The 27,941-nt window shown below is 40.4% G+C and overlaps 1 protein-coding gene across 1 annotated transcript in view; it reads right to left on the bottom strand.

The window, feature by feature from the left end:
- SPEN (spen family transcriptional repressor) overlaps positions 1–25,158 on the bottom strand; it is an 84,386-nt gene extending 59,228 nt beyond the window's left edge. The window contains exon 1 of the mRNA XM_060089016.1: positions 24,839–25,158. Within this exon, the coding sequence (XP_059944999.1) occupies positions 24,839–24,921 (83 nt within the window). The 5' untranslated portion in view covers positions 24,922–25,158. The remainder of the gene's footprint in view (positions 1–24,838) is intronic.
- Between the last annotated feature and the right edge of the window lie 2,783 nt (positions 25,159–27,941).

The raw sequence follows: 27,941 nt of genomic DNA, 5'->3' as shown, positions 1-27,941 counted from the left end.
GTAGCTAAAAATGGCTATTTTACAAATCTCATTTTAATTTAATTCATTAAGTGAAAATGATCTTAGTGGAAAAAAATGAGATGACTTCAAACACTCCTTACTGGAAGGCAAAATAAATTCAAATATTTTGTGCATTTGCAAGTGTCAGTCTAGTTTTTAACGTAATCTTTTGCCATTTAATTCTCTTTTCCAGGGGATTAAAAGAAAAAGTGTTTATAAATTTATAATTTATGTATAATTGTTATTCATATAAATTAATAAATCAGAAAATCTTTTGACAGACTCTTATGTATACTTATAATTTGGCATTTTAGAAAGAAGGGCACAGCACTTTTAAATACAGCACTCTTATATGCTGACAATCCAAGATCATAATTTTTTTTTTTTAATTTATGGCTGCATTGGGTCTTCGTTGCCGTGCACAGGCTTTCTCTAGTTGTGGTGAATGGGGGCTACTCTTTGCTGCAGTGCGTGGGCTTCTCATTGTAGTGGCTTCTCTTGCTCTGGAGCACAGGCTCTAGGCACACAGGCTCAGTAGTTGTGGCACACAGGCTCAGTAGTTGTGGCACACAGGCTTAGTTGCTCCGCGGCATGTGGGATCTTCCCGGACCAGGGCTCAAACCCGTGTCCCCTGCATTGGCAGGCGGATTCTTAACCACTGTGCCACCAGGGAAGTCCCCAAGATCATAATTTTACACTTCCCCTGAAGAAGCTGACAACATTATCAGAAAGCCGAACTTTCCTTTTATATCCTTCAGTATGATTTAAGTTATTACCTCTCAGAAGGGAAACATAATCCTAAAATCCAGTTTCATCAGGCAACTGAACTAGATGTAACGAAATTACTTGGGGTAAATTAACTGACGAAAGGATCTCTTAAATTTGGGGGGGAAAATGATAGAAAATGAAATAGTTCTTTCCATACAAACATTAAAAAAAATACCTTCCAATGTATCTGACAAAGGACTTGTATCTAGAATATAAGAAATCTTACAACTCAACCCATTTTTTAAAAATAGGGAAGATGGGCTTCCCTGGTGGCTCAGTGGTTAATAATCTGCAGGCCAATGCAGGGGGCACGGGTTCGAGCCCTGATCTGGGAAGATCCCACATGCCTCGGAGCGGCAGCTGCTGAGTCTACGCTCTGGAATCTGCGAGCCACAACTACTAAGACCCGTGTGCCTAGAGCCCGTGCTCCGCGACAGGAGAAACCACAATAAGAAGCCTGCGCACCGCAGCGAAGAGTGGCCCGCGCTCGCCACAGCTGGAGAAAGCCCACGTGCAGCAGCGAGGACCCAACATCAACATAGATAGATAGATAGATTTGTAAAATAAATAAATAAATAAATAAATAATAGGGAAAACACTTCACCAAAGAAGAAATACAGATGGCAGATAAGCACAGAAAGAGATGCTCAGGGCTTCCCTGGTGGTGCAGTGGTTGAGAGTCCGCCTGCCGATGCAGGGGACACGGGTTCGTGCCCTGGTCCGGGAAGATCCCACATGCCGCGGAGCGGCTGGGCTTGTGAGCCGTGGCCGCTGAGCCTGCGCGTCCGGAGCCTGTGCTCCGCAACGGGAGAGGCCACAACAGTGAGAGGCCCGCGTACCGCAAAAAAAAAAAAAACAAAAGAGATGCTCAAAATCAGTAGTCATAGGGAAATACAAATCAAAACCACAATAAAATACCACTTCACACCCACTAGGATTGCTATTAGAAAAGAGAACAGAACAGAACAAAACAAGTATGGGCAAGGATATGGAGAAATTTGAAACCTCCTGCATAGCTGGTGGAACTGTAAAATGGTGCAGCCACTGTGGAAAGTGGCATTTTTCTCCAAAAGTTAAGCAAAAAATTACCATATGACCCAGCAATTCCATTCCTAGGTATATACCCAAGAGAACTGAAAACTGGGGCTCAAAAAGATACACTGCACGAATGTTCACTGCATCATTATTCACAAAAACCAAAAGATGGAAACAACCCGACTGTCCATCAATGGATGAATGGATAAACAAAATGTGGTATATACAAACAATGGAATATTATATTAAAACATAAAAAGAAATGAAGTTTCGATACACACTACAACATGGATAAACCTTGAAAACATCATACTAAATGAAATAAGCCAGACACAAAAAATTAGTTTACGATTCCATTTACATGAAGTATCTGGAATAGACAAATTCATGGAGACAGAAAGTAGAACAGAAGTTAACAGGGGCTGGGGAGACACTGTTTAATGACACAGAGTTTTTGTGTGGGATGAAAAAAATTCAGAAATAGATAGTGCTGATGGTTACATAACATTGTGAATGCACTTTTTTTTGGCCACGCCAAGCAGCTCGTAGGATCTTAGTTCCCCGACCAGGGATCAAACCTGGGCCCTGGCAGTGAAAGCGCTGGACCGCCAGAGAATTCCCTCTGAATGCACTTAATGCCACTGAATTGTACATTTAAAAATGGTTAAGATAATAAATTTTGTATATTTTAACACACACACACAACTTATCACTAAGCCCAAGACCACATAGGTTCTTCTATTAGAAAGAAGAAAAAAAGAAAAAAGAGGGAAGCATCAGCCAATTCCCCATCAAAAAAGTCAGTTAGCCAAAGCATAATACAGGGAAAACAAATATTTAAGCTTAAATTCTTAATAACAAAGAGCTAAATGCAATACTGAAAAGAAGGACCAAATACTTAATGCATAGATTATGCATGTAGAACAAAGTCAAATGACCCTCCGTCCTCAAAAGAGTGGGCTCACGGTTCCCATAATTTTTACATAAGGAGAGTACACTCTGGAAACAAAATACGAATTTATCTCCAAATTTAACATAAGAGAACTTTATCAGGTATTACATTACTCTTCTACACTGAGAAGACTGGAAACTCCCAAATTAAAAAAAAACAACAACAACCTGTTAACTCTTCACAGCCATGAGAACTCAGCTGGTAAATGTAAATGTGATGTCCTGATTTTATCTACTCTTTCCAAAACAACACAGTTCCTATAGTATTCAAGTATTCCTTAAGTGTTCAAATGAAACATTTACTGACATCTACTAATTAAAAAAGAAAAAAGAGCAAAAATAATAAAACCACAGTTAAATAGTATTTCTTTTTTTTGAACATCAAGCCTTAGTTTCAGGTTTTCAGAGAACCTATGGAACAGTCTCCAGTAATATGCACAAAATATTTTCTTAAATTACATAGTCAAAGGTTGTAGTAATAAGTTAACTCATTTTTAATTTTTAAAGAATCAAGGAAACCTAATTTTTTTTAAATGAGAACATAAAATTAAGAAAGTGTGCTTAATTGCTACAAGCTGCAGTATATAGCAATCTAATGGGTTTGTCTTCAAAAACACAATCAAAAAACATTAAATTGGTTTCTGTTTGGTCAAAAATATTCACCATCAAAAAATATTAAATTGATCAACAAACACTATAATTCTTCTACGTTTTTGAGAGAGAATTTTAAAATAACCCAAAACAATGCCAGATTTGCTGAGATGTTTGGTCTTTCAACATGTGACTATTTATAGTCAAATTTATATAGTCCTTAGCATTTCCTTGAAGAATATAATTGCAGTGTATTAATGGCCTCACATTTTACATTTGAGAGCATCATGATATACTCTAATGTTTTTCCTCCACTATGAGAAAAGAGTAGGGTTCTAATCCTGAATCACTTATTTTTAATTTTATGGTTCTTAACAGGCACTGTTGTAGGCACTTGATGCATATCAGGGAATAAAACAAAGATCCCTAGTCTCATGGAATTGATTTATTTACAATTTTCAGCTCCTTGATATGTGAAAAGAAGACTCCTCCTATTCTAAACTTTTCCTCAACTCTACAAGAAACTTTGTTAATTTCCAAAGCAACACCAAATACATAAAGCTAAAGATCATTAGTATGCTAAAACCCAATGAATTCTCTCAATACCCTTTCTTTCTAAAAGTTACTACATTCACCCTTTATTAGCTGGTTTATCAATAAGAATGCAATTATTAATTTTAATCTTACCTTTTTTTGCAAGTGACCCTATTAATAATAAGCAATAACAAAGAATAGCCACTATTCGTTTTCACACAAGTCCTCCCACTACAGAAAACAATCCTCCTCAAGTCATTCTTAAAACATCTACCTGTTATTCAGGATAGACTTACAGAATTGTAATGAGGAGAATATCAGCCTCTTTGAAGAGGCATGCAATTAACCTAAAACACCCATTCATCTAAAACCCAATACATCACTTTCCAAAGATTACATATTTTATCAAACTATCAATTCTTTGGGTACTGCCCACTTTTCCACCCTTCCACCCCATCATGGCTAAGCTGTTCCTTATTCAAAAGAAAACGATCAATAAGTATGAATAGACAGAAAGCGAAAAGCGAATGAGCATGCTGTAAGGGATAAAAAGGCCCAAGAGATGAGTATTACAGTCTGGTTGGGTGACCTATAATAGTAGAAACAATAAATGTTTGTGTTTACTTTTTTTTTTTTGCCGTACGCGGGCCTCTCACTGCCGGGGCCCCTCCCACCGCGGAGCACAGGCTCCGGACGCGCAGGCTCAGCGGCCACGGCCCACGGGCCCAGCCGCTCCGCGGCATGTGGGATCCTCCTGGGCCGGGGCACGAACCCATATCCCCTGCATCGGCAGGCGGACTTTCAACCACTGCGCCATCAGGGAAGCCCACTTCTTTTTTATATTATGAAAATATTCAAAATCATTCCTCTTCCAAACTCAGACAGTGGGTCATAAATATATCCATTACAACCACCAAATTATCTGCAATAATGCGGTAACATCAACACTTATTTATATAACCCTTTCATAGTAAAAAATTTTTATGAAGGAATTACTAATTTATAAATCAACCACTTGATCCTATATTTAGACCAGAAGACTGGTTTCCCCTCTGGGTTAGACCTTTATATTATTTTGTATACCAGTGACTACAAATACTTCAAGAATGCCAAAAGGCAGAATCCCCTAGAAACTTAAATAATGCATCATAACAGCATTTAAATTAGAGCTGGCCACATTTTTCCTACATAATCACAGGTCAAATTTTAAAAAATTTTTATTGTGATAAAATATAACAAAATTAGCTATTTTAACCATTTTTAAATGTACAATCCCCATCTTTTCAAATTAATCACGCCTATTTCTTGTCATCAACATAGTAGAGGTAGACATTAAAGCTACCTCATTCACAATTACTGATACCCCCCATACTTCAAACCATTAAATGTAGTAAGTAGCTCAGAATCATATGCTCAGATGGCAAAACTCCTGCAATTTGGACATAACCAAATAAGATGGTAATATTTTTAGTATGTCATATGTCTCATTACATCAGTTAAAATAAGTTAAAATCCAAAAGAAGAACTTGTTTTAACAATTATCTAGAATGACAAAGATAAATTTAAACTGTTAGCATGACAATGATAAACTACAAGTTAACAGTTTTACTCTATCCAAAGACAATGATCAAAAATTGATATAAACCCAGAAAATAGAAAATATTTGCAAATTATTTATCTGATAAGAGCTCTTACAACTCAACAACGAAAAAGACATAATGCAATTTAAAAATAGGCAAAGGATATAGACAATTTCTCTAAAAATATATACAAACAGCCAATAAACACACAAAAATTTGCTTAACAACATTAGACTTCAGGAAAATAAAAACCAAAACCACAATGAGATACCACTTCACACGCAATAGGATGGCTAGAATACTGATAAAAGTGACAGGCAATAACAAGTATAAGGAGAACTCTAAACCCTAATAAATCGCTGGTGAGATTGTAAAATGGTACAGCCACTTTGGAATTCAATTTGGCAGTTCCTCAAAATGTTAAACTTAGAATTACCGTATAATCCAGCAATTCTACTCCTAGGTATGAACTGAAAAGAGAACTCCACATAAAAACACATACAGAAATGTTCACAGTATCATTATTCATAATAGCCAAAAAAATGGAAACAAACTAAATGTTCAACTGCTGAGTGGAGTTTTTAAAATGTGATATATGTCCATACAATGGAATGTCATTTGGCAATAAAAAGGAATGAAGTTCTTATACATGCTACAACATGGATGAACCTTGAGAACACTATAAGGGAAAGAAGCCAATCATGTATTTTATGATTCCATATGTATGTGAAAGGTCCAAAATAGGCAAATACACAGAAATAGAAAATAGATTAGTGGATTCCAGGAGCTGGGGAGAAGGAAGATTGGGGAATGACTGCTAATGGGTATGGGGGTTTCATTCTGGAGTGATGAAAATGTTCTGAAATTAGTGGTGATGGCTGCATAGCTCTGCAAATATACTAAAAACAACTGTACACTTTTCAAAGGAAAAATTTTATGTCATGTGAATTATATCTCGTTAAAACTGTTATTAAAAGAAAAAAGACAAAAAATAGTACCTGTCACTGTCTTTTATATTTATTTATTTGGCTGCACCGGGTCTTAGTTGTGACATGCGGGATCTTTAGTTGTGGCATGTGGATCTAGTTCCCTGACTGGGGACTGAACCTGGGCCCCCTGCACTGGGAGCACAGATCCTTAGCCACTGGACCACCAGGGAAGTCCCTGTCACCATCTTTTAATACAACAGATTTTACATCTCCTTTAGTCACAAGTGTCTGCATTATCTCAATACAAATCAACTGTCTGCCATGTTTCCTGTAAATGGGCACATTTAAGGAAGACATTTTCTATTTCAAGCATGCCTGAAGATAAGTAACCCATTAGATGACAGCCAAAACCTATCTTCATTTCATGGAGATAGAGAATTCTTTCGGGAAATCTACTGTGAAATAAATTTATGTATAAAAGATTTTAAAACTATTCTTAAATAATTAATATATTTCCCTTTAATCACTTTATCTTTGGAGTAAGTACAAATGATTACTAAAGATGAAAAAAAAAGACTCAGAATCCCTAAAGCCAGCAAAGGGCAGTCAAACACAGGCCCCTAGCCTCATTTTAGAAAAAGCTAATATCCTAAAATGTTTCTCTACTTGGAGGAATGGGGGAGAGGTGGAAAAAGAAGGGCGGGGAGAATGATTTGTAATATTTTGCTGATTTGTGTTCTCTCTCTGCCAAAAATATATATATATATATATATATATATATATATATATATATATATATGTATGTATGTATTAGTTTGTTGTAGTCTTCGGTCTGGGAAAGACTCTCAGCCTGAGATAAAATCCCTATGTCATAAAAGAAAAGACCACATAAAAATTACAGCTCCTAAATAGCAAAATACAGTCAAAAGACAAATGGGGAAAAATACTTGCAGATGAGAAATAAGTGATTTCCTAAATATAAAAATTCTTCCAAATCAAGGGAGACAGAGGTCCAAACAAAACACAGGCAAAATACCCAAATAGGAAATTTTTTTAAAATATTTATTTTATTTATTTCTTTGGTTGCGTCGGGTCTTAGTTGCAGCAGGCTGGCTCCTTAGTTGTGGCATGCGAACTCTTAGTTGAGGCATGCATGTGGGATCTAGTTCCCAGACCAAGGATCGAACCCAGGCCCCCTGCATTGGGAGCACGGAGTCTTAACCACTGTGCTACCAGGGAAGTTCCAGGAAATTCTTTAAAAATACACACAAAATGGCAAGCACAAACACACTCAAAAAAGCTGCTCAATTTCCACTCAAAATTTCAAAAATCCAAATTAAAAAAAAAATGCCATGCAACGCAAAGACCTAAATTTTAATAATACCTAGATATTAGCTAGAGTCTAAGAAAATAGATACTTTCATAACACTGTCTGCAGGAGTATAAATTAGAGAAACCTCTGAGGAAGACAATTTGATAGACTGCTTAGTAAGCAACACTGCTTATAACAGTTTAAAAAAAAGAAGAAGAAGGAAAAAAAAGGAACGCACCATTCCACTTTCTCTATGAATTTGACTGCTCCCGGAAGCTAATGTAAGTAGACTCATACAATATTTGTCCTTTTGTGACAGCCTTATTTCACTTAACATAAAGTCTTCAAGGTTCATCCATGTTGAAGCATGTGTCAGAATTTCCTTTCCTAACATAATATTGCAAATCAACAATACTTCAATTTTAAAAAGAAGAATTTCCTTCCTTTCTAAGGCTGAATAATACTCCATGATACGTATTATGTTGTCACACATTCTGTTTATCCTTTCATGGGTCATGAACACTTAGATTGCTTCTATCTTCTGGCTACTGTAAATGCTTCTATGAAGATAATACATTACTTTTTTAAGATGAGAAACGATTTATTGATTCTAATTAGAAAAGGTTTAAGAAAACTTGAAGACTGAAGATAAGCTTAATTCAACCAACAAAACTATAGTCAGCTGTTTATCAAATCCATGGTTAGTGCCTAGATTCCTGTACATGAAAACTTGATGACTACAACTCTTGGGAAAAGGCAATGTTTTCAGTAAAGCTTTGAATGACAAAATTCTTCAGAACTATTACCGGCACCATTACTTCAGTGAAAAAATACATATATGCATTATTTTGCACCAATCTAATGGTGCAAAATAACTATTTACTAAGTAAAATTAATTGTTAACAAAAAGATAGTGCACAACTGATATGTAAACCTCTGAAAGATTATCCAATTATAAGGAGAAAAAAATCCCAAAGATTCTATGATCTTTAGATGTTACTGGTTACATAAAATACAAAGCCTGAATCTTTTAGACAATCTTAGAAAGAATTCATAAGGTAATTCTTCAGAGAATAGGAGGGAGGAGTTTACACTCTACAAGTCAAAATATATAGTGCAGGGGACTTCTCTGGCAGTCCAGCAGTTAAGACTCTACGTTCCCAACGCAGAGGGCCTGAGTTCGATCCCTGGTCAGGGAACTAGATCCCGCATGCTGCAACTAAAAGATCCCACATGCCACAACTAAAGATCCCACACGCCGCAAAATCCCACGTGCCACAACTAAGACCCAGTGTAGCCAAATAAATAAATAAATATTTATTTATATTTAAAAAAATATATATATATATATATATACATACAGTGCAGGAATACAGACAATGATGGTGGCCACTAAGTTAACATTTGGACATTTCTTCTCACAATAATTAATGAACAACGTCATAAATGTGTCTGATTTACATAGTACTGAGAAAAGCTCAAGTATAATTGTAAAGAGAATGCAAATGACCATGATTAACCATTTCTTAAAGTAATGGCAGTAAATAAAATAGTTAGATGAAGAAAAAAAGGAGCAAGGCAAGTTGATCAAAAGGGGAAGGCTGGAGAAAAAAAAAGTTGAAGTAGCAGAAGCCAAGAAACTAACAAAAATCCACATCAAGAGTCCGGGGTGTAAATGCAAAGGACTCTTTGAAAATGTGCTTCCTACCTGGCTTAATAGGACTATTACAGTACAACTGCTGAGAAGGAAATTAACTTCTAACCTATGGCTTACTTCTTAGTAAAATAACAGTTTAAAAAAAGACTTTGAGGGGCTTCCCTGGTGGCACAGTAGTTGAGAGTCCACCTGCCGATGCAGGGGACACGGGTTCGTGCCCCGGTCCGGGAGGATCCCACGTGCCGCAGAGCGGCTGGGCCCGTGAGCCATGGCCGCTGAGCCTGCGCATCCGGAGCCTGTGCTCTGCAATGGGAGAGGCCACAACGGTGAGAGGACCGCGTACCGCAAAAAAAAAAAAAAAAAAAAAACCTGAGAAATTTATAAATTCCCTCTAATATTTCACTTGATTAGATTTCTATCCTTATTTCACAATATATGGTTACTTAGAACAGAATCAGGACAAATGTGATTTTTTTTTGGTAATATACATAAATTCCATATTCTTTTCATCCACCACTGTATTTCTGTAAATCTTTAAAGACTACCAATATTTCCAGATTAAGGAAATGGGTCTTCTTTATCACTCTTTAATCTTAAAAGGCCTTTGGGTTTTTCTACTCAATTCCAATGGTTTATAAACTTTTAAATAATCATGCTTCCCAATAAAAACTCTGCATGAAATTAAGCCTATTAAATTAAGAAATGTCACCAGTCTCTATGCCAATCATTCCTGAAACTTGTTAAATATGCAGACTTCTCCAGTCATCACTTTAGTCATTAATTATAATCTCTAGAACTAAAAAGCTTTTCTTTACAAGCAAATACTTTATACAAATTTCCAATAAGATCAACACAAAGGAAATCAAATGTCATAACCCTGTGAGACCCCAAGCTGTGAGGAAAGTTCCTTTTATACATCTACTTTTAGACTGGCACAGCAAACTTATGCTGAAAAGGAATAGAATAATCTGTGTCAAAAACCACCGTTGAAAGGGCTACTTCATAAAAAAAAAAAAAAACAGAGAGGTATAAGTGACAAGAAAAACTAGAGTATATCCTTATACACCTTAGATTAGTATAACAAAGCACAGACACCATTTCTTTAAATTAACTGCAATATAATTTAAAACTATTTGAAACTTTACAAATGCCACTTAAGTCTGAACCCAGGAAAGACTATTTTTGATTGATGAGCATAGCTGGCTAGAAGAATGATTCAACTGAAAGGAACTGGTACACCAATGTTTTGTATGATGGCTACACAGTATTTCTAGATATTAAGCTCTTTTATAATCCAACTAATCATCAAAATATACTTTTTAAAAATCTTCACAGCATTCCAGTGACCTTTATGCACTATGAAGAATGGCTAGAATAAGATTTTTTCTTTTTTTTTTGCATGAGAGGGCTTTTAATATTATACTTATTCATCTCTCAATTTAGATGTTCAGTTATCAATGGAAACACCATTTGTATCAAAAGCTGACACAGTGAGCATATACACAGGAGAGTCACGTATAGATTTTCAATGACCCCATAGAGATGTTACATGTCCCATTTTACACCTTGTTTTGTCATTTAATATTTTTCCATGCCCATATTTTTCCATGCCCTTTGCCAGTTCTAACACGGTGTGCCCTAGAACAAGATTTTCTAAACTAAAAAGACCTAAGAAATCTTTTTTTTTAATTTTTTTTTATTTTTTGGCTGCATTGGGTCTTCGTTGCTGTGCGCGGGTTTTCTCTAGTTGCGGTGAGCAGAAGCTACCCTTCATTGTGGTGCTCGGGCTTCTCGTTACAGTGGCTTCTCTTGTTGCAGAGCTCTAGGTGCATGGGTCTCAGTAGCTGCAGCACGGGGGCTCAGCAGTTGCAGCACGTGGGCCCTAGAGTACAGGCTCAGTAGTTGTGGTGCACAAGCTTAGTTGCTCCGTGGCATGTGGGATCTTCCCAGACCAGGGATCAAACCCGTGTCCCTTGCGTTGGCAGGCGGATTCTTAACCACTGCACCACCAGGGAAGTCCCCTTATAAATCTTATAATCCGACCCATTCAATTTATGGGAGAAAATAAATGTACCTACTTTATATAATAAATGTGTTACTGGGAACTTCCCTGGTAGTCCAGTGGGTAAAACTTCGCGCTCCCAATGCAGGGACCCCATGTTCAATCCCTTATCAGGGAACTAGATTCCACATGCATGCTGCAACTAAAGAGTTTGCAGGCTGCAACTAAGAGTCCACATGCTGCAACAAAGATCCCACGTGCCACAACGAAGATCCCGAGTGCAACAACGAAGATCCCGAGTGCAACAACAAAGATCCAGCACAGCCAAAATAAATATTTAAATAAATAAACAAATAAATGTTTAACTGAAGAGTTAAGGTGTCTTATTTTGTTTTTGTTTTTCTGGCCGCGCCGCACAGCTTGCAGGATCTTAGCTCCCCGACGAGGGATTGAACCTGGGCCTTAGGCAGTGAGAGCACAGCGTCCCAACCACTGGACTGCCAGGGAATTCCCTGTCTTTTTTATATACAGCATCACATACTAACTGAATTTTAGATACTCTCTATAAATTGAGATTTTTGCAAATCTTGTTTTCTTTGATTAAGGCTGAACCCACTCACATAATAGAAATTAATATCTATTATGGCATTTAATTCTAACACTGGATGTGCTTGAAATTCATTTCATTGAAAGAATTCAAGCTGACTAAAAGGAACAACCTTAAAAAATCTAAGGATTCCATGATTTCTACGATAAAACTGGGGGGGGGGGAGGCGGTGGATGAAAAAAACAGAAAAAAATTCCCACAAGAAAAACATCAGTTCAAATCCTATAAGTTTACAATGAGGAAAAAGAGGAGGGGGAAAATAAAGCTATTCACGGGACACTATCTCTGTTTTGTTTACTAGTCTTAAAGTTTTTCGGTGATTCTTAACTTTTTAACCTCAGCCTTTTTATGTCAAAGCTAAAGTAAGTACTTAAATATACTGCTAGCATTCTATTCTTTTTTTGTGTGTGTGTGGTACGCGGGCCTCTCACTGTCGTGGCCTCTCCCGTTGCGGAGCACAGGCTCCGAACGCGCAGGCTCAGCGGCCATGGCTCACGGGCCCAGCCGCTCCGCGGCATGTGGGATCCTCCCAGACCAGGGCACGAACCCGTGTCCCCTGCATCGGCAGGCTTACTCTCAACCACTGCGCCACCAGGGAAGCCCTAGCATTCTATTCTTAACATAATGGTTTGCCTAAACCAGTATTTCTTACACTTTTTTCCACGGACTGCTTTGACAGCCAGTGAAACCTATAAACCCTTTCTCGGACTATTATTAAATTAACCAAGTAAAATGCACGAATTACAAAGAAACCAATTATATTGAAATATAATTATCAACTTTTGAACATACAGGAAATACAGAGGACAAAAGGTGATGTTAATGTATACCACAGGACAGGCATGTAATCAGCAAAACACACACTGAGAAACTCTACAACTTGGTTTCCAACAAATTAGGTTGTAAGCAGAGAGAGAGATTAAAACGTATGGATTTAAAGAGGGTGAAATAGGGCTTCCCTGGTGGCGCAGTGGTTGAGAGTCCGCCTGCCGATGCAGGGGACACGGGTTCATGCCCCAGTCCAGGAAGATCCCACATGCCACGGAGTGGCTAGGCCCATGAGCCATGGCCGCTGAGCCTGTGCATCCGGAGCCTGTGCTCCGCAACGGGAGAGGCCACAACAGTGAGAGGCTCGCATACAGCAAAAAATAATAATAATAATAAATAAATAAATAAATAAAATAAAATAAAAAGGGTGAAATAGTCCCATGTCCATCAGTAAGTAAATAAACTGTGGTATCCTGACCGTGGTGGTGGTGATTACAAGGATGCCTACATTTCTCAAAATTCAACAAACTCAACGCTTGAAATAGGTACGTTTTACTGTATGCAAATTGTACCTCAATAAAATTTTTAAAATATATCTTCTGTACCTTATTTAGAGCCTGACTGAAAAAAAAATTCTTAAAACAATTACAAACTCAAGTACTGGCTGGATATTTGAAAATACTGACTGGGTATTTGAAATAAGAATATACCACAGTATTGCTGAATATCTTTAAACAGTTCTTATCTTCTAGAGATAAACACTGAAATACTTGTGGATTAAATAAGATGGCTGGGATCTACTTCAAAATAATACCAACTATACACATTGTAGGGCTTGTGCAAAGGAATAAGATTTTAATTCATTAAGGAACTCTTTGGACAGGGGTGAAGAGTAGTGTAGAGGAAGCAGAAAAAAAAAGTTGATGCATCCACTATGGAAAGCAGTATGGAGGTGCCTCAAAAAGTTAAAAATAGAATTACCACATGACACAGCAATTCCACTTCTCGGTATATAACCAAGGAAACGGAAAACACCAATTTGAAAAGATATGCATCTCCATGTTCATTGCAGCATTTTATTTACCAAAGCCAAGATACAGAAACAACCTGTGTCCAGGGATTGATGGATGGATAAAGAACATGTGGCATATGTGGTGTGCGCACATGTGCACACGCACGCACACACACATGCACACACACAATGGAATACTATTTAGCCGTAAAAAAGAAGGAAATCTTGCCATTTGCAACAACATGGATAAACCTTAAGGGCATTATGCTAAGTGAAATAAGTCAGAGAAAGACAAATACCATAAGATCTCACTTATATGTGGAATCTTAAAAAAAAAAGTCATTGATACAGAAAACAGATTGGTGGTTGGGGGTTGGGGTGATGGGTGGAATGAAAGGGCTCAAAAGATAAAAACTTCCAATTATAAAATGAATAAGTCATGGGGATATAATGTATAGCACAGTGACTACAGTTAATATTTTATTGCATATGTGAAAGTTCCTAAGAGAGTAAATCTTGAAAGTACTTATCACAAGGAAAAAAACCGTTTTTGGTAACTATGTATGGTGAGGAATGTTAACTAGACTCATTGTGGTGATCATTTTGCAATATATACAAATATCAGATCATTATGTTGTACACCTGAAACCAATATGAAACCAATATAATGTTATATGTCAGTTATACTTCAGTTAAGAATTAAATTAATTAAAACTTATTAACTTAAAATTAGTATTAAAATTTTTAAGTTAAAACAAACAAAAAAAGAAATAAGGTTGAGGTCAATACGCTTGGGGGGAAGTAGGGCGAGGGCAAGATTCTGCTGAGGTACCACACAAAGTGAGTGACTGACGCCCAAATAAATGGAGCAATGATGATACCTAGAAAACAAACTCCCTTCTTACTAGCCCCTCTTCTGAATGACTCCGCATATAATACAGCTCATACTGATCCTGTGATTAACCCTCATGTCATAAAGTCAGCGGTGGAAGTAGAACCAAAACTAAAATTTTAAAAGTGGGGTAGCTGGGCCTCCCTGGTGGCGCAAGTGGTTGAGAAGTCCGCCTGCCGATGCAGGGGATACGGGTTCGTGCCCCGGTCTGGGAGGATCCCATATGCCGCGGAGCGGCTGGGCCCGTGAGCCATGGCCGCTGAGCCTGCGCGTCCGGAGCCTGCGCGTCCGGAGCCTGTGCTCCGCAACGGGGGAGGCCACAACAGTGAGAGGCCCGCATACCGCAAAAAAAAATAAATAAAATAAAAAATAAAAAATAAAAAAATAAAAAAAAAATAAAAGTGGGGTAGCTCTGAATCTGCTTACAAATGGCACCAGAGGCAGGTAATTCATTCATCCACAAGTTGTCTCCTATGAGAGAAAAAACTGAAGACAAAAACATGCAAGTCATTTCCAGCCCCACCTTCCTTTTCTTGCCTTGCCTTCCACCTCCCCCACAATGTTGGTTTCCAAAAAGAAAAGCCAAGAGGGAGGTGATCTGACGCAGAGGCAGCAGGGGTGAGGTGCCCAGAGGTGGGGGAGGCAGAGTGGTTGGCCTATTAGTTACGCTGAGAACATACTGGGCAAATAAGTAAATATACTGAGAATAATGAGAGGTTTCTCACTGTCTGAGAAGGGTTTATAAACATGGAAATGGGGAGGTTAGAAAGAATCCTCATGTATTGAAACATGTGTGAACATAGTTTCAAAATATATTATATAGAGATACATGTAATATATACATATGTAAACATATATACAATGTGTACACACACAATACATATCCTCTTAGCTCTGCAGCAATGGGTAAACTGTGCACCCAGATCTTGGGTTTCTAAATACCATCCCTCCCTAAAAGGAACCAGAGTCTCTTGGAGGATGGCTGATTACACGACTGGGAAAGGGAAAATACAAGATGAGCCTTTGTTGTTGCCAGAAATAAAGAAATACTTAAAAGAGTAGTGGGGAGATATCAAAAGGACACAGTAGCCAGTTTGAAGGAGCTCCCACTGGTCAAATCTAGAATGATTTGGGTATCAAAATAAGCAAGTCCTGAACTAAAACCCATTGAAAAAAATGGAAATCATATATATGCATGTGTGTATGTATATTTCCAAATATAATTATGGAAAATCTTACCTACAGCAGAATAAATGTATAAGAAATCACAGTAATAGATTCTCATTTGGCAACAATCACAGCAGTATATAATAGTCAAGAGTTATCAATGGGGGACTACCCTGGGGGTCCAGTAGTTAAGAGTCTGCCTTCCAATGCAGGGGATGTGGGTTTGATCCCTGGTCGGGGAACTAAGATCCCACATGCCACAGGGCAACTGAGCCTGCGCGCCACAACTACTGAGCCCGTGCACCAAAACTAGAGAGAGAAGCCCGCATGCTGCAACAAAAGTTTCCGCATGCCGCAACTAAGACACGATGCAGCCAAAAGTAAATAAATGAATAAATAAATTTTTTGTTAAGTTATCAATAGCTGCTAAGGCTACTGGGTTTAGGGTTGATGATGGAAGAGACTATCAGTGTAATACTGGAATATCTCCCCATAAAATGCTAATCAAATAAAGGGGGGGAAATGGTGAAGACACTAACTTTACTAGGTGATCAAAGTTAACATCACCAGTGGTGGAATGGATCCAATACTGTCTCCATATTCTGAAAAAGCACAGAATCATTTCTCTGGTATTCCTGCCAAGCTTGCAAGACCTGATCTGGTCATGAGGTAATACTGGACAAACCTGGGTAGAGGGTCAGCCTGCAGAATTAAAGAATTATGCTCTTGGGCTTCCCTGGTGACTCAGTGGTTAAGAATCCACCTGCCAATGCAGGCGACACGGGTTCGAGCCCTGGTCTGGGAAGATCCCACATGCCGCAGAGCAACTAAGCCCGTGTGCCACAACTACTGAGCCTGTGCCTAGAGCCCGCGATCCACAACTACTGAGCCCGCGTGCCTAGAGTCCGTGCTCCGCAACAAGAGAAGCCACCGCAGTGAGAAGTCCGCACACCGCAAAAAAGAGTAGCCCCCGCTCGCCACAACTAGAGGAAGCCAGCACGCAGCAATGAAGACCCAACGCAGTCAAAAATTAATTAATTAATTAAAAACAAAAAAAGAATTGTGCTCTTTAAGACTATCAGGCACATGAGAATTACATGAGAATTAGGGTAAGAAACTGTTCCAGACGGATGACACATGACCACCAAAGGCAATACATGGTACTGGCTAGGATCCTGGACCGAAAAGGAAAGAGGGACATTGTTGGGATGGTTGGCATCATTTGAATGAGGTCTATGGATTGAGTAATAGTGCTATACCAATGTTGATTTCCTTGCCGAAAATACTGTATGGTGCAGTGCAGTTTTGGGGAGATATACACTGGAGAATTTAAGAATGTCACGCCAGGAAAAGACAAGAGAAGGTAATGGAGCAAATGTGGCAAAATGCTAACAACTGAGGAATCTGTGTGAAGGGAATGTGGGAATTCTTTGCACTTTTCCTGAACTATTTCAAAATAAATTTTAAATGAACAACAACAAACAAACACACAGGAAGGCGAGAAGTGGATCTACGTGTATGGATAGGCCTTCATTCCTGTGTGTCAAATGCCTTATTTTCAAAGAGGCCTTCCTCGTCACTCCCACCCGCATTTACTCTCCATCCCCTCCTCTGCTTTATTTTTCCTCATAAGGCAGAATACGTCATGGCTGATGGTCACTGGGGCTGAACAATGGGTACGTGAGATTTATTTATTATTTTTCTACTTTTGTGTATGTTCAAAATTCTCCAAGGTAAAGTTTAAAAGTATATCCACAACACAGATTGATCATACAGTAATATATATATGCATCTTTATTGATGCATTAAATAGAAGTATTTAGCAGCAGGTCTAATAGCTACTTTAATTTCCAAGTTGTGATGAGCATAAATGAAATATCTGCAACAACTGTAATATAAAATATGAAAATACATCTGATTGGTGTTGGTGGTGAAATCATCACAGGTACTACTAATACTACCATGTTGGTACTACACCACAATATAGTTATAATTGATGGAAATGCTAAATTCTGATTAAGAAGTTAGTGAAAATAAAGACATACTATTTTCCTATCCAAATTTAAGTAGCTCCTCCTAAATTCTGATCTAAATAGTAATAGTTTTCATCTAAATCATAATAGTTTTCATTCTAACATCCTTTTGATATAATAAAGTGATAAACTTTTAAAATCTTTTTTCTTTTCATCCGAGGTTACTTAAATAATCTTAAGTGGGGAATTCCCTGGCAAACCAGTAGCTAGGGTTCTTGCTTCCATTGCAGGGGGCATGGGTTCGATCTCTGGTTGAGGAACTAAGATCCTGCATGCTGTGCCACGTGGCCAAAAAATAAAAATTAAAAAAATAAAGAATAAAAAAACCTTGAGTGAAAAAGAGCCTTTATTGCAGACAGCATAAATTTTAAAAATTAATGGTTGAAACAAAAATCCACCACCTACCAATTTATTGACTTACAAAAGATGCAAATCGGGCTTCCCTGGTGGCGCAGTGGTTGAGAGTCCGCCTGCCGATGCAGGGGACACGGGTTCGTGCCCCGGTCCGGGAAGATCCCACATGCCGCGGAGCGGCTGGGCCCGTGAGCCATGGCCGCTGAGCCTGCGCGTCCGGAGCCTGTGCTCCGCAACGGGAGAGGCCACAACAGTGAGAGATCGCATACCGCAAAAAAAAAAAAAGATGCAAATCACTATACATCAAATGTAGTTTGTAAAATACAAAGTGTTTTTGAATAAAAAATCCTAGTTTTTTGTTTTTATTTTTTTTAATTTTTTTTTTCTTGCGGTACGCGGGCCTCTCACTGTTGTGGCCTCTCCCATTGCGCAGCACAGGCTCCGGACGCGCAGGCTCAATGGCCATGGCTCACGGGCCCAGCCGCTCCGCGGCATGTGGGATCTTCCCGGACCGGGGCACGAACCCGTGTCCCCTGCATCGGCAGGCGGACTCTCAACCACTGCGCCACCAGGGAAGCCCTATCCTAGTTTTTTAATCAAAGGAATAAAATGATGGGGTATTTTTTTTAAAAATCACTGAGTCAATTTTAAGAATCAAAGAAACTGTAAATGTATTATATGTAAAAGTACATATACTGTGTGTAAACATGATAAGAATGTAACAAAGCCAATACAAGATATAAACAGAAAAATCTTAATTTCATTTGTCAATGTAACCCAAACCCAGCATCTAATACAAAGATACAAAGACATACACATACCCCCAGAGTTTAATGCTGGACTAAAAATCTAGCACCAAGTACATAACACAAGCAATAAAAGGTGTCTTCCATTTGAATTTTCCCAGAAATATTCCTTAGCTGTAAGAGGTGGAGCAGTTCTTATATAATAAAAATCTTTAAACATGCTAGATTTCAATTCATCCCTATACTCAAAATGAAATCCTAAGTAACTAAATCCAAAAATTCACTAAATTTAAGTTAGGGTTTTATAGAGACATCCCGTTGTGGGGTTTTTTTAGATGTTTATAATTTTCAACTTGGCAGACAGTGACACATGTAGGGGGAAAAATCGGAATATTGCAATACTTTAACATTATACCAAGAACATCTTTTCACTGCAAAGCGTATTTCCACCCACTAAAAACCAGCTAGACAGCACACAAAATTATATAATTTCTAATAAATTAAACATCCTAATTGGTTTCCACAATAGAGTATGCTATTTTCATTCAAAATATGGGTAGCGGGCTTCCCTGGTAGCGCAGTGGTTAAGAATCCACCTGCCAATACAGGGGACATGGGTTCGAGCCCTGGTCCGGAAAGATCCCACATGCCGCGGACCAACTAAGCCCGTGCGCCACAACTACTAAGCCTGGGCTCTAGAGCCCGCGAACCACAACTACTGAGCCCGCGTGCCACAACTACTGAAGCCCACGCGCCTACAGCCCGTGCTCCACAACAAGAGAAACCACTACAATGAGAAGCCCACGCACCGCAACAAAGAGTAGCCCCCACCTGCCGCAGCTAGAGAAAGCCCGGGCGCAGCAACGAAGACCCAATGCAGCCAAAATATAAAATAAAAGAAAAGAAAGAAAGAAAGAAAATTTAAAAAAATTTTTGAGTAGCCGTAAGACATATAATAATAAAACATTAAACAAAACAAACAGTAAAGGTTAGAAATTGAACTATAGAAAAGTGTTACGTTATTTAGTCTCCTTGTTCAGCAGACTAATATGTCAGTTTAAAGTTGACAAACAACTATTTATTTCAAATCATCCAATATCAACATTCAGGAGCACAATGTGAATGAGTATACATACTCAAGGTATTTTTCAGCCTACAGTGTTTACTCTAAATACTGTGACTAGTTAAATACAGCTCAAACACTAGGGAGTCTTAAAAGTAAAAGCAAAAAAATATATAGTCCCCAACTGGAATATGCTAGTTTTCATGAAATATTTCAATTTTTTTTTAATTTAGGCCAAATTTCAAACTAAGAGGAAAATGAGACTTGGAAGAATATTTGGAAAAACTTCCACATTACCACTATCTCTATAACTTCTATACAAGTCTTTCCAAACCATTGGTGCATACAGGATTAAAGATGTCTCCTAAATCAAGCCCGAAATCTCTTCATAAGCATACCAAACAATACAACGCCTGAGCAATCAAGAGTCCACAAGAAAGGTAGTTGGGAAAAGGTGCCCTCTACACAAGTCAAACACCATCATTCTTCTTGGCACTGAGCCCTATGTTTTCCTCCAATCTGCCAGAAGCATTCTAACTCAGGAAATAAAATACATCGCAAGTATTCTGTATTAGTTTCTAATGCTATTTCTCAAGATAAGTATAAAATTATTTTACTTTACTTTTTTTTAGGTTCAAAAAGCCTGTCATGGAAATAGGTATTCAAAATTATAACATTCAAAAACAGAGGTGTTTCTTCAAAGAAACTGGCTCAGCTCAAAAGAATAAACCATGTAGCAGTGATGCGGGCTAGGGAGTCAAATTTGTTTAAGTCTAAAAGTATCTCTAGTTATAGGAGTATGTAAGGACAAGGAAACTTTACCACAATACTTTATATTGTGTCCCAGAAATAAACCAAATTCATGTAACATAACATATATTCCAGCTATTTAAACTCAGGAAAACCATTATGATTGGACATGTAAAGTTAGCAAAATGAGGGAGAAGATATGCGGATATATGTATATGTATAGCTGATTCACTTTGTTATAAAGCAGAAACTAACACAGCATTGTAAAGCAATTATACTCCAATAAAGAGGTTAAAAAAAGTGACTCAAGATAAAATAAATAAAGTTAACAAAACAAAACACTTTTAAATGAGTTTCATTCTTTGACAAAATTTTTACATGAGCTGCTTGCTACCTTGCTCAACCTCTGCGTAATCTTTAACTTATTCTCTAGAACTGGAGAATGGATGGGAAGAACCTGAATATGTGATTTACTTCAAACCTGAAAATAAGATACAGAGACTTTTATGTCCTTTAAAGGGTTCTATTCATTTGCTCATTCTAATTCAGGGAGTCGCCTTTGCACACACCTCTCTCCCTCTAACAACTAAGACAGCAACCAATTGTTGTATAACTCCTCCCTTCCCCCTTCAATCCAGCTAACATACCATACAAAGGAAAGGACTTTCTCTATTGTGCAAATTCAGTCCCTGCAATGGATCTTTGTTAACTAAATCTGATTCAGAAATACTCATTTAATTCTTTTCAATCAGCATATTGAATGCTGTTAAAATCATGAGCACAATAAATTATTCTTATTGCAAGAAGGTAAAGCCAAATTTTGAAAATGTTCTGATTACATTTTAAAGGTTTGCTCTTTCTTTGCCACAGAGGGAAAAAAAGCCAAATCAGCAACCTTCCCTCAACCTATTTTCTACCAAAAACATTGATCAAAATATAAATAAAAGAATTGGCTCTGACCCTCCCCCATCCCAAATGCCTCTTAAACTGCCCTGCTCCCAAAGCTGCCTCATCTAATCATTTTTTAAATCCAAATACTTACTACAAAAGCCTAATCACCGTTACGAGAACATTCATTTTGAAAACATTTTATATAATGTATTCCCAGTGTACACCTCTTAATCCTGTAAAACAGTTATTAATGTTGAAATCAGCTAGGGAAAACAGTAAAAGTAGGCACTTTAACCTCAGTTTTAGTATAGGTATTGCATGGTTTTTCTCATTATGATTTCTAGAAGACATCAGAATTGAATGTTCTTAAATTTTCTTGCGGAACTCTCATTCTGGTACAAGCACCGTTTTATCCCTTTCACTTTAATTATTCACATTTAGTTTTCCTCCCGGTAGCAACCACACACTTTACAAAACATTTTCTACAATAAGGATAAAAGACCTTGAAGTTCTCCAAACAAAGTCCATTTAGCTTCACAGCTGGGTCAGCAAGAACATTTCTTGTACCCGTTTTAAGGATACACAAGAAGCCAGAAACAGAGATTACCTGTTAGGGGGTGGAGATGGGAAGGGGAGAGTGGGAACTGGAATTCCCAGGGTCGGGGTAAAGAGGAGATTTTTCTCTGTAAACCTTTTAACACTCTTTAAACCCACTAAGAATGCACTATCTACCCAAAGAACTAAGCAAACTTGTTTAAAATTTTCAAAAGTCTTTTAAAATAAAGGAATTTCAGGGACACTAGGTCTACTTAGTTTTAGGATAATCTTATCAATAGCACCTGCTTTTGCTCTGCAATAGGTAACACACTCCTTTAAATGCAGTCGTGAGCAATGTGCCAGCTAAGCCCTCTTTAATACAGCAACGTTCCTCCAGACCGCCGCTTTCCAAGGCAGCTCGCATCCTCTGCCCGCTCCTCCCTCTGTGCATTCTGAGATCTGCTCTGCTGATTCCCACTTAAAGTGGGTCCTGGCCGCCATTTTAGAAAGTCATTCACAGAAGCCGGCCGGCAGCACCATCCACTTAAAAAACCTTCCAAAACTCCCTCGGACGATTTCCTCTTTCTTCTCTAACCCCTCATCTTGCAGAGGGGTCAAACTCCCCGCGATAGGCATACAGTGGCTCTAGAATCTGCATAATGCGAAATGACACGTCTGGCCACATGATACTGAGGGGGCAAAGCAAATGCTGCAATGCACGTGTTTGCACGTCGGTGCATACGAATTTCCCAGGCAGACACCTACAGAGAAGGTCCACAAGGAGATAAAAGTGAGCACACCTAAGTGGCTTTTCCAGTCCAATAATCTGCACCTAAATGATTTTTCCACCGAAACACTGAAGATATGGTGCCTCCATATGGGGTAAGGGGTGGAGCAGCGCCACGGAGAGTTCCCATCTGTTTCCCCACTGAGCCCGAGATCTCCCCTTTGTCACAGGGGACAGAGGCGAGTTTTTGCTCCTGCCTTCCCGCTGCCTGATTTCTCAGCAAAACGTAGTAAACACCGGGAGTCCCTGAAAGCGCGCCTCCCCCAGTCCTGCCGAGGACAGCTTTAGTGGGTTATGAACGGCCTCACTATTCCAGGCTCCCTTTCACACGCGGACACGCGCAGACGCGCGCTCCAGCGGTGAAGATTTAATACCCCAGTAACAGCAACCACCAACAGAATCAATGATCCTCCATTTGAAAGAGCGGAGCTCCGCTGCCTCTGCTTCCATTTCCTTATGCAAGCTGCTCAAGAGCAAGCGACGCAATCTATTTTTCCCATGGTGACTCACTAATAAGGGCGCTCCATAATTTCCCCTTCACTCACTAGATAGTAAGAGGAATTTAGAGTATACCAAACTTAAAACCTTCCGAAGTCTTTAATATCGCAAGAAACAGTAATTTTCGAGGACAATCACATATCTGCTACAGTCCTTCTCAATTTACACCAGTGTAAGTAAACCGTCATTTTCAGTATTTCACATGGAGGGCTCTATCAGCTATGACCCACATAGATTTCACAAAACAAAAACAAACGGTAAAAGCTACTAAATAAGTAAAATGTATCAAGAACATTCATTCCTACTACGCCATGAACAACAAAAAATATTCAGGGAAGAACCTTTTTAAAAGCTACATCTTTTTTTTAAAAGAGCTACATCTTCTAATCTGAAAAGGCATGCATTTTTTTTAACCACTGATTTAGGAATTCGGGGTGGGAGGGAAACACTATCCTTTTAAAAGAAGGCTCTGCAGTGTTAACGCCGGCGCGGCCGCAGCAGCGGAGATTCCCGAGGCTGGGAGCACAGCTTGGTGGGGACTCTGCTACATGAGGTGGCTCCTCCTCTGCGAGCACTCGGTCCCCACCATCGTCCTCATCCAGGGACCCCAGAGCGCTGAAGGGAGGAAGGCGAAAAGAGCCGAAACAGACGCACCAACTTATTTTCAGACACCACCCTCCACCCAACCCCACATAAACAAGGGGAAGAAACCAAAACATTTGCGTTTACCATTTCCATTTAGTTTCTAGGTCTGTGAACATTCCGTGAGACGTCCCTAGAATCCAGCAGGGTCTTCCCAGTTCCGAGATATCCCTACGATACCTACCAAGACTTTTGTTTTTGTATAACCTTTCCTTTCCCCACAAAACCCTCTCTAGGTCAGACATGTCCACGCGTCCGCAGGGCGAGGAGCGCGAGTTGCTGCGGGACTCTGGAGTTGGCCGGGCCGGGGGCTGTCGGGGCGCGGTAGGGGTTAGGGTCCCGGCCCGGCGGCGGCTCGGTTCCGCCGCATCTGCCGGGCCGGCGGGGGCGGCTGCTCGGAGCCGGGGCAGCGGCGCGCTAGGACGCGACCCCACCGCCGGCTGGCCAGCCTGAGGGCACCCTCCCGGCGCCGGCTTCGCGGAGGCCGAGCGACAGCCGCCTCCTTATTGGGAACGGAGAGGGCGGCAGCCGGGCCCGCTCCGCCGAGGCCCGAGGCCCAACGCCGCGACACGGGCCGAGCAGCGGCCAGGCAGCCGCGCGCCCCCCGCACCCGTCCGTGGGTCTGGCCCGGGTCTCCTCACCAGTTCCGCGCACGGGGAGGGGCCGGCAACGAGCCGGAGCGGGCAGCGGCGCCCGAGGAGAGCGCGCGGCCCCGGGCCTCATGTCACTCACCGTTTGAAATGCTCGATGATCTTCTCTTCCCGCACATTCTCCGGTAAGTTGCCCACCCAGAGGTGCCTGGTTTCCCGGACCATGCTGGGCGGTGTGCCGGCGACCGCTGGTGCTGGTTCCCCCTCGCCGGCTTCGTACGAGCCCGTCAGCGCCGGGAGGCGGGCGCCGAGGCGGCGGCGGCGGCGGCTGCGGCGGTGGCGTCGGCAGCGGCGGCGGCTCCTCCGGCTCCCCCCCGTGCAGAGACCATCCCTCTCCCCCAGGTTCTGACTCTCGGGCCTCGCAGCTCAGCTCTGCCGCCACCACACACCCGAAGCCGACCCCCGCGCTCCGGCGGCGCATGCGCCCGGGAGGCGGCGGGAGGGGGAGCGGGTAGGAGGGGCGAGCGAGACCCGGGCGGCAGCGACTACGACGGAGCTGGCGCTGTGGCAGCCGGACGCTTCCCACCGGCGCGCGCGACCCGCCTCCCTCACCGCGGGCGCGCGCGCAGCCGCCCGACAGCCCGCCGAGGCTGAGACGCCGAGTTCCTCCCAGCCGATGCGCAGGCGCGCGGGGGAGGGAGGAACGCAGGGCCAGGAAGGAACGCTCGCGCGCTCGGTCCCGGTGCGCAGGCGCGCAGCACTCTGGTAGGGCGGGCGCCGTGTCAGGCCTCGGGCGCTGCGCTTGCAGAGGCAGGCATAGCCTCCAGCCCCTCGAGTAGGGGTCCCAGGCACTGGCCTGGGGGAATAAAAGAGAGAAAGGGGGTTGGTATTCACAGCGCTGCGTGTCAAAGCGGCTGCCAAGGCTTTTCTCCTAGGAGAAGCCAGGACCTCTTCCCCTGCTCACCTTTGGCCAGCTTCTGGCGTTTCCGGGCACTTAGAGCCGCGCCTGCTTGGGAAAGTGTCAGAACAAGGCCGCCCTTCTCACGGCCCAGCAAAGCTGTGACGGCTTCAGAAACCCATCCCTCCCAAGAATCATTAGCTTGTAACATTAAGCAACTTTATTTTATATAGAATCTTGCGAAACCGTTTGCACGTTCTCTTTGCTGATCGTTATGGCATACCAGGAATAGAACTGAATGAAGCGAGACGGTAACATGTCTGATGGTGTTCCCCTCAGAGGATTTGCTATATAATTTAATATCTAAGCCGAGGAGGGGATTAGAACTCCAGCCTTTCCAGGCCTAAAAGCTTTTAAATTTTAAAGCCTACAGTTCAACATTTTAGTTTACAGAACCCCGGGGAAAACCCATAAAATTAAGGCAACAGTACTGAGTCCAGAAAAATGGAATTTTTTAGAACAGTCAGCAACTCAGCTTTCTTTTACATTTTCTATCTACAGAAATAAAATATCACAGGTGTAGTGCTTTAGGTACAGACCAGATTTTAAATATTCGATCTCATTCACTTTCTCCATAAATATTGATACAAACCAACTTATCAAACTGTGCTCTTTTGAATTGGAAAATATGGTCACCATAGTAAATAGCACTAATATATGGGGTCACCTGTGCATAAATTGTTTCTTTAATTCCACAAATGGTAAAGCTCCAAGTAGTTTTTTTGTTTGCCATATAGTTTAACATAAGCTTCTTAATGATGTGTCAGAGAGTCGCATCAACTCTTTTTGCATTTGGTTTAATAGTCTATATACTAAAACTTGATCTCAGCAGGTCTGCTCAACTGAGATCGTCTCTCTTCCTCTCTCAGGATGTTAGAAGGCTAAGCAAGCCCCTGTGTTACTTACACAGTTACAACAATTACAGAACAAGATGTGCTAGCTCAGGTAATAACCTTACCATCCATTGAAATAATTTTTGGAATTTTGACAAGTTACTTCTAAAAATTCTAAATTCTGAGCCAGGTAATTTAATTTTTTTCTATGCTATTTTTCTGGCTTATGTTTACATTTTCTATTTCAACACACTTTTTTTTTGGGGGGGGGTGGCCAGTAACAGGCAGAAACAGAAAGAGGTGGTTCAGAAAAGTTAGAAAAAGCACCACCACAATAATGGCACTCATTCATAATTCAGTTAAGGCCTTTAATGCCACCACAGAGGTTGACCTTGTCTTCATGCAAATCAGAGTCATTAAATGATATGGAAATTTTTGTTCTTGAAAATAGTATGGAATTGATTCCTCAGTAAAAGTGAAAGCAAATCAACCTACATTCAGATGTAGGATTAGCCATTTACATTTGCCACAACTATCACATAAGGAGTGTCAGGCCAGTACACTGTTACCTAAACTCATGAACTTCATAGTTCTGTATATGTGGCTGCAGTTAGTGTTGAACCGATAGGCATTTTTCCACAAAGCATAAATTTCAATATTAGCAACCACAATTTGAAATACATTTAAAAATATTATGTAAACTACTCATTTAAAACCTGATAGGCGGGGCTTCCCTGGGGGCGCAGTGGTTAAGAATCCACCTGCCAAAGCAGGGGACACGGATTCGAGCCCTCGTCCGGGAAGATCCCACATGCCGCGGACCAACTAAGCCCTTGCACCACAACTACTGAGCCTGTGCTCTAGAGCCCTCAAGCCACAACTACTGAGCCCATGAGCCACAACTACTGAAGCCCACACACCTAGAGCCCGTGCTCAACAAGAGAAGCCACCGCAATGAGAAGCCTGCGCACCGCAACAAAGAGTAGCCCCCTGCTCTGAGAAAGCCCGTGCACAGCAACGAAGACCCAATGCAGCCAAGAATAAATAAATAAATTTTTAAAAATAAATAAAGAGTCAAAAATTCCAGTTCCAATTTTGTCACTGGCTATACGGCCTAGGTAAAGTCAATTAAATCCTCAAAGTCTCAATACCCTTATCTTCAAAATGAGGATAAAAATATCTGTTTTCTCTACCTGGTAAGGTTGCTAGAAGTATCAAATGAGATAATATATGTAAAAGTATTTGGAAGTAACACAGCATAAAAATATCATGAATACTATTAAGTTGACTGCTAATTTCATATGAATATCAAAAGTAAGCATCAGTTGAAGTTAAAAACATACCATGATCAATTTATAACATTTTCAGGATTATAGCCAGGTCTTATAATCAAATCAACATGCAGTGATTGCATATCAAGTACGAAGTTCCTTGCACTCTTTTGCTGACTTTTT

This window comes from Mesoplodon densirostris, chromosome 2 (genome assembly GCF_025265405.1).
Source record: "Mesoplodon densirostris isolate mMesDen1 chromosome 2, mMesDen1 primary haplotype, whole genome shotgun sequence".
NCBI lineage: Eukaryota > Metazoa > Chordata > Mammalia > Artiodactyla > Ziphiidae > Mesoplodon > Mesoplodon densirostris.
This window is presented reverse-complemented; position numbering and strand designations above follow the sequence as displayed.